This window comes from Dermacentor andersoni, chromosome 5, assembly GCF_023375885.2.
Source record: "Dermacentor andersoni chromosome 5, qqDerAnde1_hic_scaffold, whole genome shotgun sequence".
Classification (NCBI taxonomy): Eukaryota; Metazoa; Arthropoda; class Arachnida; order Ixodida; family Ixodidae; genus Dermacentor; species Dermacentor andersoni.
Window position 1 is genome coordinate 161644008 of NC_092818.1, and position 17671 is coordinate 161661678.

At 41.7% G+C, this 17671-nt stretch overlaps 1 protein-coding gene across 2 annotated transcripts in view; it reads right to left on the reverse strand.

Moving 5' to 3' along the window:
- Positions 1-369: 369 nt before the first annotated feature.
- Positions 370-17671, reverse strand: part of LOC126531516 (uncharacterized) — a 59741-nt gene continuing 42439 nt past the window's right edge. Inside the window, exons 6-9 of one of the 2 annotated variants that reach the window (XM_055071222.1) lie at positions 12941-14504; positions 8514-8671; positions 7577-7689; positions 370-7019 (exon numbers count right to left, since the gene is read on the reverse strand). In XM_055071222.1, the coding sequence (XP_054927197.1) occupies positions 6932-7019; positions 7577-7689; positions 8514-8671; positions 12941-14504 (1923 nt within the window). In that variant the 3' untranslated portion in view covers positions 370-6931. Of the gene's footprint in view, positions 7020-7576; positions 7690-8513; positions 8675-12940; positions 14505-17671 lie in introns of both variants that reach the window. The other variant, XM_050179060.2, reaches the window with a different exon arrangement.

The window sequence follows — 17671 nt, forward strand, 5'->3', positions numbered from 1 at the left end:
GGCATCCAGAAAATCTGTCGCTGACTGTAATTGAAATGGTGTTTACCAGTCTTTTGCATGACGCCTCTGCCGAGCCTGCTTGAGGTTCCTTCAACCACAGACATTGTGTTGCAGCTCGTATTGAACGTGACTGTCGATCCATACAGGTTGAATGTGAAAAATAACACAAACATAATAAAAAAAAATCACCCCATTGCACATTCCTAAGCACATGAGCTAATGTTGGCAATAGAGATCTCAAGAGTTATGCTGTAATCATGGCATAACTGTCAGGTGCTCTGTTTTGTATTGGAGTCACGGAACATAGCAGATACAGATACCTTTGACGAGGTTGACACCAGCCAGTGCATGCCAGTGAAGACGAGAATGTTTGCATTCCATCTTTTTTTATTGTTGTACTGTGTAAAACAATATAGCATCTCACTTCCAACATTCCTGCCAGAGAAAGAACTGAACAGAAAAAAAAGACTTGAAAAAAAAAGTAACCTCTTTCAAAACATGGTATGTGTGCACAGTGTGTGCGCACACAGCGGCATGTGCAGAGCTGGGAAGCCCTATTGTGCAGTTCAATTGCAGTCCATGTGTAAAATCCACAAACAAACAAGCATAAACAGCTGGTTACAAAAACAAAACCACATGCCAGGAGGCTCGACAACCAAGTTCCAACCGACCCATCCCTCAGTTAACAAAAAAATGCCACAGAAAGGTCAAACATACGACTACGTACTCGCACATCTCCCAACAACATGCTTTCCTACAGGTTCTGCACCAGCCCTGATGTCAAGTTTTAGGAGTAAGTGAAGAAAGCAGCACAGAGGGTAACCACCTGTTTTGGTGAAGAGTAGAGATTGACTAAAACGAAGCACTGTCAGGACTTGGTTGCAAACGGCAATTCATGGCACTCGGGACAGCACTGGTAAAGCAGATGTTAAAAAAAATTATGATAAAAATAAAGCAAGATGACAGTAACTTCTCGCATTTCTGACTCTTGCAGCTTCTATGATCATCACTCAGTAAAACCTTGGTAACAAAACTAAGACACGCACCTGTGAAAAAAAAAAAACAAAAAAAAACATGTCACTACCAGCTGCACTCAAACTTTATGAAAACGTGAATGTACTTAGCTGAGTGAAATGAGATTAGTTTGTTTCAAAGATTGTTTTGATAATTTTGTTTCAAAGATAAGGAATCTGAGCTGGCTCATACTGGAGAGCCTGCCAATAGCGTCGTAACTGCATCATCATTTCAAGGTGTGAAATAATATGAAGTGGCATGACCCCACATGGAGATGAGCAGACAACAGGGTTTTCCACAGTCACAGTTGTGTCAACTGATATTGCTTCTGTCTAATGTACCATACCTACAAAAGATGTTATAGTTTACTCCTTGCCATCACAAACCAATGCTAAATGTTAGGGTAGAAATCATTTCAGGCCACCGGTGCATACGATATTTACTGCTCTGCCTAAAGATAGTGAATTTATTGCTCAATAAAAAGTAAAGCAGATATCACAATCTGAAAATTTTGCATCACCACCATGTTAAAGGCAAGACAAAATCATTTTCAACAAACCTTCAGCAAGGCAAAAACCTTGTCAGAAATTGAGATTCAAATTCTCTAAGCAGCTACAACAAATGCATTTCCAGCGCCTTTTTTTCACCGGTAGCAGCATGTAACACACTTTAGCAGAAATCACTGTACGTTCACTGCACAGCGTGAAATGGAAGCACCAACACCGAAAATGTGGATGTGGTGAAGAAGTGGTTGCCACCCAAGTGCAGCAACACTGTATGCCAGTGGAACATGTGCGCATTGATGCTTGCGTCCAACATGTGATTCCAAATAAGAAAGCCAATACTGAAAAGTGACAGCAGTTATTTCTCTCTAATATAGCTGTGAGACGCAGAAGTTAAAAAATTTGCTGCCAGTGGTGTTGCACAAGGCCTGCTCACTGTGCAGCATGCTGTGTGGCTAACATCTTCACAGCAAGTCTAAGACGAAACCATTCATTCAAAACTGATCGCACCACTGGTGTGCTAAGAAGACTACCTTCGACACAGGTCATTTACTAGCAACACTCATTTTCAACAACATTAGCCTAAAGACAATTCGATCTTAATTAAGTACCAAAACTTGCAAAATGACGAGCACCAGAGTATTTTTGCTTGAAGGGCAACTCTGGTGATTTTTCGATGTCCACTGACCTTAACATAACTTTCAATATATATTCTCTTTTGCAATCTGATTATCTGTGCCACACGATATGACTGCAAGTAATTTAGTTTTCCTGAAAATGGATTTTAAATATTTGTTACATATTCCCGACTCATGCCACGAATGTACGATTTTTTCCGGCCACCATGTATTCGTGACATCAGAGTATACATCACCAACTGGCCCAGAAACGACAAAGCTGACTCCTTCTTCTACGCCATGACAACGGACAATCATTGTTTTGACAGACAACAAAACTGGTGCTTCTCTTCATCTTGCCGTAGCACTAAGCATTGTATTTGGGGCTCATCAGCTGCCTTGTACAGCTGCGGCAGGTGAAAAGCAAATGGCGATCGATCCCTCAGAGTTCATATCATCGCTGAAATTGCTGCTGTCTTGTTCAAAAGATCAGGAAAAGCTCCCTGTGTAATCAGAAGACATTGTCATCTTCACTTTTTTGGCATTAGCACCACGTGTATTGCATGTTTAGCACACATTCTGCATGGTTACATTACGGCAGCGTAGGGTCTGATGTCATAGACTTGTCGTAGACGTCACATAAAGCAGCTACCTGTCTCAGTTACAGTACCTCGTTTATTGGTTATTTAAAATGATTCATGAGTTTTTAAGCAAACTGAACTACCCCACTGGTAACAGGACTGTCAATGCCATTTGAAAAGTGACAATATCCTACTATGGTTAAAAAAAAACGCCGGAGTCGCCCTTTAAGAGGCTGGCGTTATTAGATGAAAATTTGCATTGTAATGCAAAAATGGCTAAACACTAAATTGACCATACCTTTTGAAAATGGTGCCATGTGGGATAGCAGCAACATTTTTTACTGTGTGCGGGGACCCTAGGCTCTTGCACACCTTGATGTTTGTTTTCCCCGCACAATGTGTCATGTCCTGGTGATCGAGTTCCCCACATGACACAAACGACAACAGGAGCCGGTGTCGTTGCTTAGCTACAACATGATATGGTGCGAGTCTAGCACCCTCACATGTGCAGCCTTAATGTATTTCACTGCTAAGATGACATTTCAGTGCCAAAATAAATTTGTCAGCATCAAAAACAAAGCTGTATATACTACTTTGGTATCCCAATGCCATCACCCTATTCGTAACATGAAGCTGAACCCTTCACCTCCTGATAATGACCTGCACTTATCCTTGCAGTTCATATCAATAACGCCAGAGGTGAGGACTATACATCAATGCTGCGGTCACATATGCCTTATTTTGCTGGCTAAAAATAAACCACACTTTTATGCCTTCTTTTTTTTATGAGACGAGGTCCCTTCTATTCAATATTTCGGAGTGATGCAAAAGTGAACCATATATGGGACAACATATGCTCAGTCAGCATATTACATGCAAAAATTCAGTGCAAGATAAAAGTGGGAAATTTCATGCATTTTCGGGAACTGTACGATTCAATTGGTTTTTCAGCTGCATTCGCCTACTGTAAAGCTGGTACAAAAATGTTATGGAGTGTGCATTTTCCAAAAGAAAGCTTTATTAACATGTAGTTTTTGCTTGCAGCTAATGAAAAAGCACATAACTTTGTTAGCTGCATGTGCAAGTCATGACTGCAGACCTAATTTCCACACTGTTTGTCCACACCATGAAAATATTCAGCTTCTTCCAAGATATCATGCCCCATTAAAATCAGACACGAAATGAACCTCCATGAGCAAGATATCTGATAAGGAACATTCCAATTTTCATTCAACAGCTAACAATGATTCAACATCTGAGCCAAACATATAGATGTTCTATGCAGAAAAATGTCCAAATGTAAAAGCTATTTGCTACATGTTTACATACCAGGTTCGAACCCCTATATTGTGAGCAACTGCTGATTCAAAACAATTTCATAATTCCCTCTTATATTGATCATGGCTGCAAGACCCTAAAGTTCACTAGCTCTCAGCTACTTTTCTTTGCCCATGCAAATAAAATTACTTTTACCCCAAGCAGCCGATAGTGTTTTAATTGAGAACATGTTGCAATTTAGGGAAATTTCAAGGGCAACTTAGAAATGCTGCCAACACCACATTTAAAGATCCGCATAATGGCAGAGCTCAAGCACAACTTCTGGCTGCCCCTCTCTGTCACCTTCTTTGGCAAGCCTCCGTAACAAAAAAAGAAACAGAAAGAAAGAACACAGGGAGAATCAACCATCTCAAGATTAGTATACGTCTACACAAAAAGCTAAACCAAAAAACAAGCAAAATCCATCACTGAGCATCACTCTGACCACCTTCAAACATCATTCAATCTCACAGCTGGAAAAATGTAAAATGTGAAAACAATTTTTAGGACTAACTGTCCTCAACAGGCAGGAAGTTTATGTGGGGGGGGAGGGGGGAAGGGGAATTGAAACAGGGAAAGTGGGTGCCCTGCGTTTAAAAAAAAAGCTTGAAAAGAATGACTGAACAAACGACGAACAGCAAACGTCAACAGCAACGCTGTCATATATAATATATATATAATATTTATAATATTTATATATTTATATGTATATATATATATATATATATTTATATAGCATCTGTATAAAAAGATCTCCACTCTTCATAGTTTTCTCTTACTCCTTCTCTGTATTCAACTTATCATTCTCTCCAAATCTCTACTGTACAGATGTGTAGCAAGCTCAACCTGTTCTCTACAAGCTACATGTTGAAAGCAAAGGGATGTGGGATTGGAGGTGGGGGATGAACACAGAGTCTTCAATAATGTCTTGGGGAGAACCTACAGCTATGATCGGCTGATACTAATGCACCCGCCACAACATATTTTTCTTTTTACACCAGAATTCAAATGTAGTTGAAACACAGCAGCTTGCAACAATGACTAAAATGAAACAAGAGATCCAACGTTGATAAAAGGAATAAATTAAGACAATGTTAAGCAGGGCTGGCACTTAATAGAGCAACGTTTATACAGTTTAAACTCACTACTACCCCACAACCTTGCTTATTAAAAATAAATAAATAGGAAAGCATTTTTAAGTGTTCTTCAGAGGCACATCACAAAAATTGAGAGAGACTTCGATGTTCAATGAGAGCACTGAAACAATTTGTCTGATGGCCTGGTAGATGTGCTCATAAGTGACCATAATAAAGAAGTTATGGTAGAACACTCCAACATCAAGAAGACATTTTGCTTGTTGATGCATCTACATAAAAGTTTGTACGAGAAATCCCCTTCATGTCTATGTGATGCCAGAGTAGACACCCTCGACCATCTTACAGGAGTGACACTATGCACCCTTTCTTATGATGCGACTTCTTGTAGGAGGCATTACTACAGTCCCTGACAAATTTTTAAGACCTGCTCGATCATTCAGCCATGCGTGAGGCACTATACTTTTGCCACTGAACCAATGCAAAAAAGAGAGTGAAATTTTGAGTGCTGCTCGGTGTGTTGCTGAATTTTTGGTCATAGTATATGCGCATACAATGTCACAAGCATGCCAGCTGTGATGAAAGCTATTGCCGTTCAGGTTGCTGCCCGTACTTCCATTTTTGTTGGCGAGATTATTTGCCGGCTTTACCAGTTAAAAAACAGCTGCTGCAAAGAGATTTTCATCGATTCGGCAGCAAACAGTAACCTTGGTCATCGACTCTTGTGACGACCAAAGTTTATTATTATTATTATTTGTAACAAGCACAAGACTGAGCAAAATTCGTTAAATAAATATGCCACAACGTTTGTATTGTACAAACCAAGAAGATAATTTTACTGTCGAAATCCTGTGTTTTCTTACTGCCCCATTATTAGGACATTTTGGTAGACCCCTACGTGTCGGAAAAATCACTCGGCAACTGTATTTGCTTTATCACATATGCCACACGAGCAATTCAATTGACTGAGAGCGCCTCAACTCATTTTTCCATAACTTATAGTCACAATGAGCGAGTGCCTGCCCGTGTTTCAATCAATATATGTAGATCAATATATATAAATATATGTAGACGTTCTGATGCCATGTCACCGGCCTCAAAGCACTACAGTTCCTCTCCCAAGACATTAAGGAATACTCCTTGAGGCAGACAACAAATGCAGTTAAGCTGGTGGGGGAAACAATGAATGGCTCGGAGCTAAATAGCTAGAACAAGAGGCAATTATACTTCTGGGGAACGAAGCTGCACAAGTATGTCTGTGAACCATCACACTCTGCATGAACTTTAATGCCACAAGCACGAGCAAGAGAGCATGCTTCCTGCTTGGACAGTGGCACCAAACAGCACATTGCAATGCGCTATTGTAATAAGGAGTTTCAACGTTCTAATATGGCCCCTCATTTCTTTTTTTCCTTGCTGTCTTACTCTCTTTCTTAGTTCTAAGAGCATACGAATTTTGACATCTTGTTCTTGTCTAGGCTATTGTGTCTCAGTATGTGCAGTTCTCAAAACACACTGCCAAGCTCTGTCATCTTTTCTTTGTGGCCAGATGTTGATTTGATGTTAGTCAGTTCATAATGAGCATCAAACACATCAAGGGTAGAACAACTAGACCAAGTACAAAGGCGGCTCTTAGTGTTATTAGAATAAAGGAAGAATCCTTACAATTCGGCAAGAGCAATGCCACGTGGTGCCAGTGTACCATCACCAAGCATGACCTAGCATATGCTTGGGCACAGCAGCTCATTTTGAATGCAGTACATGAAAGGTGATGACAGCAGCAGTAAAAAGTGGAGGTGTGATGGTCAGGGAAGCACGGTGCCAGTCTGTCGGTCCAGTTCCATCATGGCTTCCTGAATGGCATTTTCCAGGTTGCCATTCAGCTTGCGACCCCTGGGCAAAAGGTGGCGAAAATGCCGTTTCATAATAAATCAAGAACTGTGAGGAAAAAAGAAGGAAAGACCCAGCAAGTTAGTAGAGTAAGCACTACAACTACAATGGCACATTGGAATGGTAACATAACCTTATACAGAGGAAAAAAGAAAAGAAGAAGAAAAATAAATATGTTAGTATTTTCTTGTGGGAGGTACAGCCTTTAATAGTATACTTTTCAACCATTCTATTGTCTGATATTATGACTTTCGTGTTTCATGTTTTTAAACACTTCTCAGTTAAAAATAGCTATCACACTGTTTACATCTTCTGCCCTCGGGTGTGCGACCGCTATTCTTGTGTGAAGATCTACTGCAATTAGGAATGGCTGTGTTGTTTTATTTCTGTAGCCCTGTTCCTCTGCCGTTTAGTCGTCTTCCTTGCGTCCTCACCTAACTTTCATCTTCAGGGTGACTACCTACAACATACCTTATGTTTTATTTTATTTTTACCAATATTTTTGGCTGCTACAAGTTTGGATTAACCAAACGTAGAAAGGCTTTTCCACACATACGCACCTGCGGTGCTTCTTGCGGGCCCGGTGGTGAGCTTCAAGCCCCTCAGACAAAGTCTTCAGCTTCTCTGGCTCCACTTGGGTGAAGGTGTGGTCACCAAACCATTGAACCCAGAGCTGTCCACACGTACATGTTAGAGAAAAAATATGGCATGCAGTACATTACTGACCAGATGACAAGATGCTTGAACACATGATGACTGTTTCGGCCAGTAAAATATTACACAAAGATGACAGAAAATAAACAATAAGATTGCTTCTTTCTTTTCTGTTTTTTTTTTCTCCTGGTATCCTCGTGTAACGTTATGCTGACTGAACTAGTCAATATGTGTAACTGGCCCAGCAAAATACCGTGTTAACACAATAAATTCAACCAATGCATCATATTCCTCATTGGACAGTTCTAACATGCTGACAGACAGCAACTACGATCTGAACCCATTGCTAGGCATTGCATTACATGGAACAGTGAAAGAAAAACAAACACATAAGCATGCATAAGACAGTGAACAATTTCAGTCAATATTGTTATGGCGAGATTCTTTTTGGGGCTTTTTCTTTTGACATTGTGTGAAGAAAGTCAGCTGCAACTACAATGATGGTCTTCTAGTGAATTGCTATACATCTGTTCCAAAGCCACTACACACAATAAAGAATTGATAACAGCAAAGTTTATTCCCTGTCCAAATAACTTTGATATTATAAATAAAAAAGGATGTCTCAGGCTGGAGACACCAGGTTGAGACACCTTTTCTACGACTGCTGTTCTCAGTTCTAATCTCCTTTTTCCTTTGAACCCGCCTGATTTTATTTGTTGCACAGTGTACTGAATAAAAAAAATGAGAAGGTACTGCAGAAAAGCACAGAGAGCAACAACTTTAACACTTCATGAAAAAAACACACACATAGATGTCACGGTAAGCAAAACACAAGGTGCCAACCTTGCCATCTTCGGAGATGATGTGGTGGCCCCGTACTTGGTCTGGTCGCACCAGTTTGCCCGGCCAAGAGGGAAAGCCCTTGCTCTGGCCCCACACCAAGTCCCCAATGTCAAATGTGCGTGGCTGTGGAGGCAGGGGAGGAGATTCTCGCTCGTCCTCTGCTTGTAAGGAGAAACCAGGCAGAGATTCCAGCAACAGAAACGCCAGGAAAGGGTGCAAGCAAGAAACATGTGAGGCTGCACGCTTTTCTACGGATCAGGGCATGCAGGGCAGGGGGGGATCAGGGCATAACTTTGCAATGAATAATTCATAGTACTTGAACAGTTAGTAACAGAACACAGAACAAAGATCACATGAATACAGCCCAAGCCCACATATAACAATACCACCTGGAGCTAACTTTTAGCTGCTATTTCTCAGCGCCCACAAAGCTTTGCAAGAAGTCTATGAGACAGCTATCCACTTATAATGACATGATGACCATTTAAGTTTGGTTTTAGCAAATAGAATTTGCCATAGAATGGCAGCGTCGACTAGCCCCTTGTCTCAACATTGACTGCCTTAAGCTTCATATTCACAGACTGACTGAAGCATCTTCTACCAGCCAGAGGCTTGTCCTATGACCACATCGACAGCTTGACAACTTAGAGAGTCCCATGATCAGGTCAAACAACTGAAATACACCTAAATCACCAATTTAAGCCCATAAGTGCAGCGCAAATCATTGTTGGGAATACAGTGTCTGGTCTACACTATATTAATCTGTTTTATCGGTAGTATCTAGGGAAAATCAAATTATAACAATCTTGTGCTGTAGCAAACACATTCTGTGCAACGCTGGTGTTTGTTGTATCCACTACATGTACGTGTATGTGGAGGACAACTCTTGAAGACTCAGGAAATACTAAGAAAGCTAATTCATTCGACTTATGTTAATTCAACCCTGATGAGATCAACAAAGGTGATCTAATTACCCGGTGGGTCGAATTAAACACAATGAAGAAAAAATGCCAAAACACACTGGCCATACATTTGACGGTATTTAGCCAATACCGACACACTCTTGAATCAAACATGTGCCCACTTTCTATGTGTCTAACTAACGTTATAACTCTTTACCCTTTGGGGACATGTATTGGGCCCGTGCCGCCATGTGAAAACATTGGCTCCGGTCAAATGTTGGAAAGTGCCTGAAATGCACATTTGCTTGCATTCTCCGGTTATTAGCGTTGGTTACACCATCTCTCGGAAGTGTTTTTCAACTACAAATTGCAGTTTTTGTTGTCTCCAGATGAGGGCAACCCTTTTTCAAACACACTTGAAGGGATTTTCGCGAGCAATTGTGGTGCGTACTGCTGACCAGATGGCCAAGTTTTCTGCCCGGCCATTTTATGGACTGAACTTGCATGAGTTTAGTGAACCCAATGATGATTTTAGTGCCAAGGAGGACTATGCACCCCCTTCAGATGTCATCAAATATCGTCAGATGACAGCATGTCAGGATACACTGACTGTGATGACCCGGGAAGCAATGGTTCATGCAATGATCACCTTCATGTGGTGCGAGTGGCTGGAGACTACACACTCAGCGTCGCTAACCTCCAAAGCCAGCTTTCCCCTAACTTGACTCTAAATATTCCCTACATTTCCTTAGATCTTTTGCTAGGTGCAGTTGTTCAGTTTGCCTATGTGTATTCTGCATACAAAAATATTCTGTTATGTAAATAGACTTCGAAGTTTATGTTTATTTCTAATCTCAATTTGAAATATTTAAATCAAATTTTATTGGGCTAAAGCAGAAATTATGTTGCAGTGCAAGTTAGTTGAAGAACACATCCTAGCCTTAAGTAATTCACCAGAGAATAAGTCAACAAACTTATATTTTTCTCAACATGCAAAACAAGACTTCCACGGAACCTTCTTGGGATTCTATGGAAGATGGGACACTCGACCTCTCTTACAGAATGTAACAGTGCCAATGCAGTGTGCCACTTCAAGAAACCAACTTAAAATATGTGGAATAAATTTTGCTTCTTTGTCGTGTACTAGTCTGCTGCTCAGTGCCAAAACCACCTTGTCGTACTCGGCAGTATAGTATGTATCTGTCAGCTTACACCGATATTTGCCTTGCTGCTTTCTTCCGTGTTGCGTCATACGCAAATTTCGCAGGTGACAAATGAAAATTTCTTTCAAAGTGCTCGGATATCCACAGCACAACAGCAATAGTGCAAATCAGTGCTTTGGTGAACAGCCCAGGACACCCACACCCTGTAGTTTGCTTGGTGTGATGTGTTCCCTAAACTGCAGTGCGATTATAAGTCATGCTTCGCATGGTAATGTGATGGTAGTTTGCAGTTACTGAAAACACGCCTTTACAGCAGCAGCTCCAGATATTGGTTGTTGTGGCGTCGCAGCACTGCTTCCCTCTCAGTTAATTATTTCCCTAGATTTGGCCAAAATTCCCTATTTAGTGAATAACATAAAATCCCTAGATCTAGAGAAATTTTCCTAGAGTTGGCAGCACTATGTACACATCTTTTCAAGGTGTCAAGAATATACCCTTCACAGTGACTAGTAATCCTGGCTCAAAGGTTGTTTTTTCCAATCTTCACAGTGAGCTTGGTTATTTTCAGTTGTTTTTCACCATGAGCTTATAGAAGAACCGTAAGGAAGTGAATCGGTGAGCAATAAAAAAAATTGCAAGAGTGGGTTCAATGCAAGAACAGTCCCTTACCGCACTGTGCTCAAGTACCACTGACAGCCAAAGGTATCGAGAAATCTTTCTCAAATAAATCCCCCAACATGTTTATGTACCAGAGTATTTTCTTTCTGCATGGCATGCGAAATATGCAGAATGGCTTCTGACTGGAAATACTGCAAATTGGGCAAAGGCTTATGAATGCAAAGGGCTAAACAAAGCAGAAATCCAAATGTGCACCTATTATTAGCAAGAAAATGGCCAAGGGTCCAATTATGTGATGTACAATGGCAGTGGCCAGTTTCCTAAAGTCAGCTTCGCCGCAAAATGTCATAGAGCATATGAATGCCGTTAAAGTAGTTTTGGTTTTGTATCTGATTTCACTGCGCTAGCAATTCTTGGCCCAACTTTTCTGACAAAAGGAAAGAAAGAAAAAAGAAAAAGCACATGTTAGAATCGGGCAAATACTGCTATCAGACATTGTGAGCTATGGTTATTGCCTGAAATATTTCTGACAGCAACCTGAAAAAAGGCGCTTTCTATGGGAGATAACATGCTCCATGCATTCACTGCCCCCAAAGCTCCACCGAGACAAACACTACCACTTAAGGGGTCGCTATAGGAGTCACCATAAGAGTCAGGCACGTGCATGCTGACTGGTCATGTTTGAATTATCTGGCAAAGGCCAAGGCAAAGGCCGTCGACTAGGAAAATAGTTCATAAGCACAATGAGTTGAAAGAACATTTACTACAATCAGGTGTACCTGTGCAGGTAAACTAGTAGCTACAATAGAGGCTGACACTGCAGTGTTGCTACAACTGAAAATTACACAGATGTCAACAAATTTTCGAAATAAATAGAGTTAAATAGAGTTATATGCCTAATGGAGTAAGCTGCGTCAGTGAGCAGAAGAGCTAGAGCTCGGGCTTGTTGGTAATGCATTATAAGTATTCCAACAGCACACACACATACAAAAAGATGAAGATGAGAAACCTTGTAACTCATTATAAATACTCGAACAGCACACACACACACACACACACACACACACACACACACACACACACACACACACACACACACACACACACACACACACACACACGCACGCACGCACGCACGCACGCACGCACACAAAAGATGAAGATGAGAAACATGCAAACAAAGAACCGTTTCTTTAAACACGAAGTTCATTGAAACTCGTATCTTGCAAGGACATAATGACAAACTCACATGGGAGTCACTACAGAAGCAAGAGAGAGAAAGTTCATGTGGGTTCACAATGTGTTAGTCCAGAATCAGTGAGTGGTGTTACGACATGGCTAGTCCAGGTACCTTAAAATGCATGTTAGTTCTTGAATACTTTGCAATATTTTTGAAGTATTCTTTTTCCTTATATTTTAGTTTTCCTTGTAAAACAATATATAGTAGGGAAAAATTATTGTGTGAAGTCAGCACTATGCTTCTCTTGCCTACCTTCCCCCCCTTTTTTTTCACTGTTAGTGCAATCATGGTCCTCCAATCTACATGAAACATTACATTGCATGTGGAGATGGGCTGAATTCATCACACTACTAAACGAGAAGAGAAACCCTTTGTAATCTCCTTAAGTGATATTTTAAAATTGGTGAAACAGAAAACTACACAGCTGTCTAACTGTATGAAGAGGAATTTTGATTACTAGAGGCATTACAAAAATGCACATTGTGCAGTCACTTGTCAACTCACCAGCCGAGTCATCTCTAAACTCATCCTGGGTAAGGAAAAGCAGTTCCCGCCTTCTACGCTTCGGGTCCTTCTTGGCCTTCTGCTTAGTAACACTGCTGACATCACTCTCTAATGACTCCGCACAGGTCATGTTTGTCCGCTGCAACTCATGACTGGACTCCACTCCTGAATCCCCACTACTGCTTGTCCCCCCCATGGAAGGCTGCCCTTCCCCCACCAGGGTCTCTTCACCGGCACACTCATGCTGCCTCGGCTGCAGCTGGCTCGAGTCCACCGAAGCAGCACAGCCAGGGTCATCACCTGTCTCTGTGCTGGACGATATGTGGCCTTCCTGTTCAGTTCCATAAGCAGCCCACTCAAAATGTGCCCGACTCACTTCACGGGTCGGTCCTGCTTGGATGGGAACGGTGGATGACACTGATGGGCTGCTTTCGCCTGCTTCCACAGAGAGGCTCTGCACCCCAACACTGTGCGCATGTGTACCGTCATTTTCTGAAGACACTGGCACATCCACATTTGCAAACGCTGGCACATCCATGTCCATGTGTGCTGGAAAACCCAGACTGCTAGGCCTTCGCAACTGTTCATCTGCCTCATCTTCGCTGGCCGATAGGTTGGCCTCAGCTGTTGTTGCTGTTGTAAATTCCACTTCGTCATTGAGGAACCCTGTCTTGCACTCCTCCGCTGACAGTTCTCTTTCAGCCTCGAAACACATTACTGGAGCATCAAGCTCTACATCTGAGCTATCTTCAGCATTTGTTGTGCCACCATGCTGCATTACCATTGATTGTTGTGAAGGTTCTATGGGTGCCATGGCTGTAATGAGCTTGTGGTGGTCTGACGCCATCTGTCGTGGTGATGGTAGTGGTGGAGATGGCTGTGATGTTAGCCGTGAATCAACCTGTGGATGCAACTGCGATTGCAACTGGGGCTGTGTCTGTGGCTGTAAATGTGGCTGTAACTGTGGCTGAAGCTGGAGTTGAAAGTGTGACTGCACTTGAGGCTGTAGTTGGAACTGAGGCTGTAGCTGAGGCTGCGACTGCAGCTGAGGCTGTGGCTGCAGGTGAGGTTGTGGCTGCAGCTGAGGTTGTGGCTGCAGCTGAGGCTGTGGCTGTAGTTGAGGTTGTGGCTGTAGTTGACGCTGTGGCTGCAGCTGAAGTTGCGGCTGTAGTTGAGGCTGTGGCTGCAGTTGAGGCTGTGGCTGCAGCTGAGGCTGTGGCTGCAGCTGAGTTTGCAGATGCTGCTGGGTTTGTTGTATGGTTGGACATCGTTCCTGCAGCACAGTGATGGGCTGTGGCTGCGCTGTGACAACATTGTGCATGGGCATGCCCAGCAGACCCAGGGATGGCATCATGCCCATGACCAGCTGTGGGGGGCTCACAGAGGGCAGGGTCCCATAGTTGAGCAGGGGCGCCGACTGGACGACGGAGCCTTGCCCGGCCGGGAACACTGTCACTGTGGGCAGGCCTGCCTGTTGCAGACTTGACACTGTCAGGCTCAGCATATTCACTGGCCCCCGGCCCACTTCTGCCACTCCACACTTGGCTTTGGAAGTGCCATCATCCTGGAAGAAAAGACATGAAATCACTAGTCAGTGTGTGAGTTACTGACAACTTGTAGATCATTAAAAGCAAGCTAACATGCAAGGTACAGCAGCAACCACACATTATTTTGTAAGAAAGAAAGGTATTATTATATATATACAACCAAGTGACAACCAGACAGTGCCTGGAGATAGCCTTGCATAACAAACATGTCATATGAACACAATTGTCTATTTAATACATTCTCTTCATGAATGCCAAGGGTACTTGCACATCAATCTCGGTATGCTATGTCTTCACAAGACCAAAAATGAATCACAAGGTATGTGTTACACCTGTGTAAAGTGTGGCAGAAAACAAACTGATGTGTTTACCATCCCTCAAGTGGTACATTGCTATGTCGATCAAAGTGTTGACAAGTAAGTACAAGAAACAAGATTGCTGCCATGAGCGAAATAACCATAAGGAGGAAGTACTTTTCCATGAAATATCACTGCAATTGAATCAATGCAATAATTATTCCGACCACATTAGTGAGGATGCCACTTAATCTGAGTACAACTCACTGAAAGTACTGTTGAAATGTGTTATCTGTACAAATTCAAATGTAAGCAAGCAGAACACTGATCAAAACTCCAGTTATGCATAACTACACAAAGTGTGGCTTGCAGTCACTCTTTTGCCAGTTTCTAAGCATGGTGAAGTTCCAAATGTATGTACTAGGGCTTGAATTAAGCCATGGCTACAAATCCAGCCAAACATAACAAACTGAACAATGCATTATGGTGGTTTCTGACTAGCTGATATGTGAATGTATGCTAACAGTATATGCCAGCAACATGGAAAGAGGTTTTAAAATCTGACATACTATAAATTTCATGCCTATTGTCTGATACCAGTTCTAAATTACTCCATTTATGTCTAAGGCAAATAAATGCCATGTGTGGCACATAAAAAATTAAAAAAATAGAATGGCATTTTAAAGCATCTGCTGAGCGTGAGAGACGGCACATGTGTGAAGAGCCAGAATGAGTACAAGCAAACCGCACAATCCTAAAGGGGCTTGAAGCACTTTTTAAATTATTTACAAAATAACATCACTATTAAATTATGTCGCTTCATGAGTCTCTTGCTATAAAAATGTTTCAAATCCTTCAAGCGCAAGTGAAGTTAGACACAGTTATCAGACTGATGAGCGGCTATCTTTCTCGTTTCATTTCTAGTAGTGCGTTTTAAGTTACACAGGGGAGACGGCAAAGGGACACAAGGTAGCAGTGACCCAAGGGCCCCTCCCAAAAGTTGAACATCTTGGCGGTAAGACGGGTTGTAGTAGCCGCAGTATCTATGGTGCACTTTAATTTCTCGGAGGCCAAGCAGAACAGGCACAGCAACGTGCACCTATTGTGTGTACACCAGCAGTTCAAAGATGGAACAGTTCTGTTGTTTTGAGATTGCAGACATGTATAGTTTTCATTTATTTACCTTAAGTGTGCAATAATTGCATTACCAAGAATGTTCTCATGGTCATGAAATCGGCCAATAGATGTGGGTCCAGCTGCTTGCAATGACGCTGCATGATGACATAGTGGAAGCAAGAGCAAGCGAATTCACTGCTTTTGATAAGAGACTGTAAATTCCTTGCTGCATGCAATGCAATATTACTTGGTTCACAGGTTCACAGAAGCATCATTAACAGATTGCCAATATATTTTATTTACTATGCTCAAAATGTGTTTCAGGGCCACTTTAAGCCACTTAGTTGAACACAGCTGGTGCTGTTCATCATTTCCTTTCCTACACAATGTACTAGAGCACTTGAGATAGAAGCAATAGTGTTTGTATTGTGAAATATAATGCATTAAACAGAGTTAGCCATCAAATGTATGTCAGTGTAGCTCTGTATCACCTCTTTCAGCAATGTGCAGCTCACACTTTCACATTCAAAAAGCAGCTGCCAGGAAAGCCAGTAAACCTTGTGGAGGGCCATCTCCAAGTCACTTCTATGTATTTCAGTATTCAAACAATTTTCCTAAATGTTATCTAAACCTTCACTGAGTTCCAAATACAAAAAAAGAAAACTGTTCTTGTACCATTAAATAAACCACATGCAACTTTAGTGCTACAGGCTATTACAATGCGCAATTCCAACCTTGCCAATGAAAGCTGCTGAAACAAGCTTCATTAAAGGAGAATTCTTTCCAGAGTTTCGAACAACTATGAAACAGGGGTAAACAGCAGAGCATGTCCAGGTGGGTGCGTAACCAACATGAAACATGCGCATCCAGTCAATTTCCAATGAAGAAACCCATAATGTGTTGCACGATACATGCTTTTGTATTTTCTGAGCATCAAGGAACTATGAAGTGTGCGGTTTGTGTAACATGGACTAGCCTTCATTTCAAGATATTTCGAAGCATACACGAGGAGTCAAGAACATGCCACCAGATAGGAAACCTTTTTCAAGGAAACATTCCTCAGGATAAAGTGGAAAGATGGTAGCACAGTGCAAACCCTAAATATCACTTAAGATTGAATTTCCCAACCAACAAAGTTTTAGTAAGCTTTCAAAATTACAGTCGCTTAATTGGCAGCACTATTGCAAGGCCAATTTTGCAATGAATAATTGACAGTGAAACATATTTTTTTTTCGTTCCAGATAACAAACCAAATGTAAAAAAAACTTATTCGAGCCCGCTTTCCATCAAGACCTAGCGTAAAATACAATTAATAGAGACTACTTTCCACCAGTCTGAACTATCACCCTGAAACATGAACACAGAGCACCTTTTTTCTTTTTTTTTTGGTGCGAGGAATTCCAAAATATGTCTTTCCCTGTAATGTCTAAATGGATACAACTGAAAATTGTGTCAACACTTTTCCAAGCCAGCCATCTCCAGCACATGAGTGTTTATGTAAACTAACATAGCAATCAAGAAGTGATGAACCTAGGACCCCACATCACGAGACCGATGCTTTTCTACGGTACCATGAAACCAGACAGAAAGGTTTGCTGCTACACAGGTTCTGTATCGGCTGCTGTTACCCGTCAATACAGTGTTATGGCTATAGTGAAGGGCCCCCTCACTGCAGTCACTTCCTGAACATTATGTACACCTCATGCACTGTAAGAATCAATGTTATGCGAAACACTTTGGAGGTAGCTATCCTATCCTCATTTGGGGTTCTG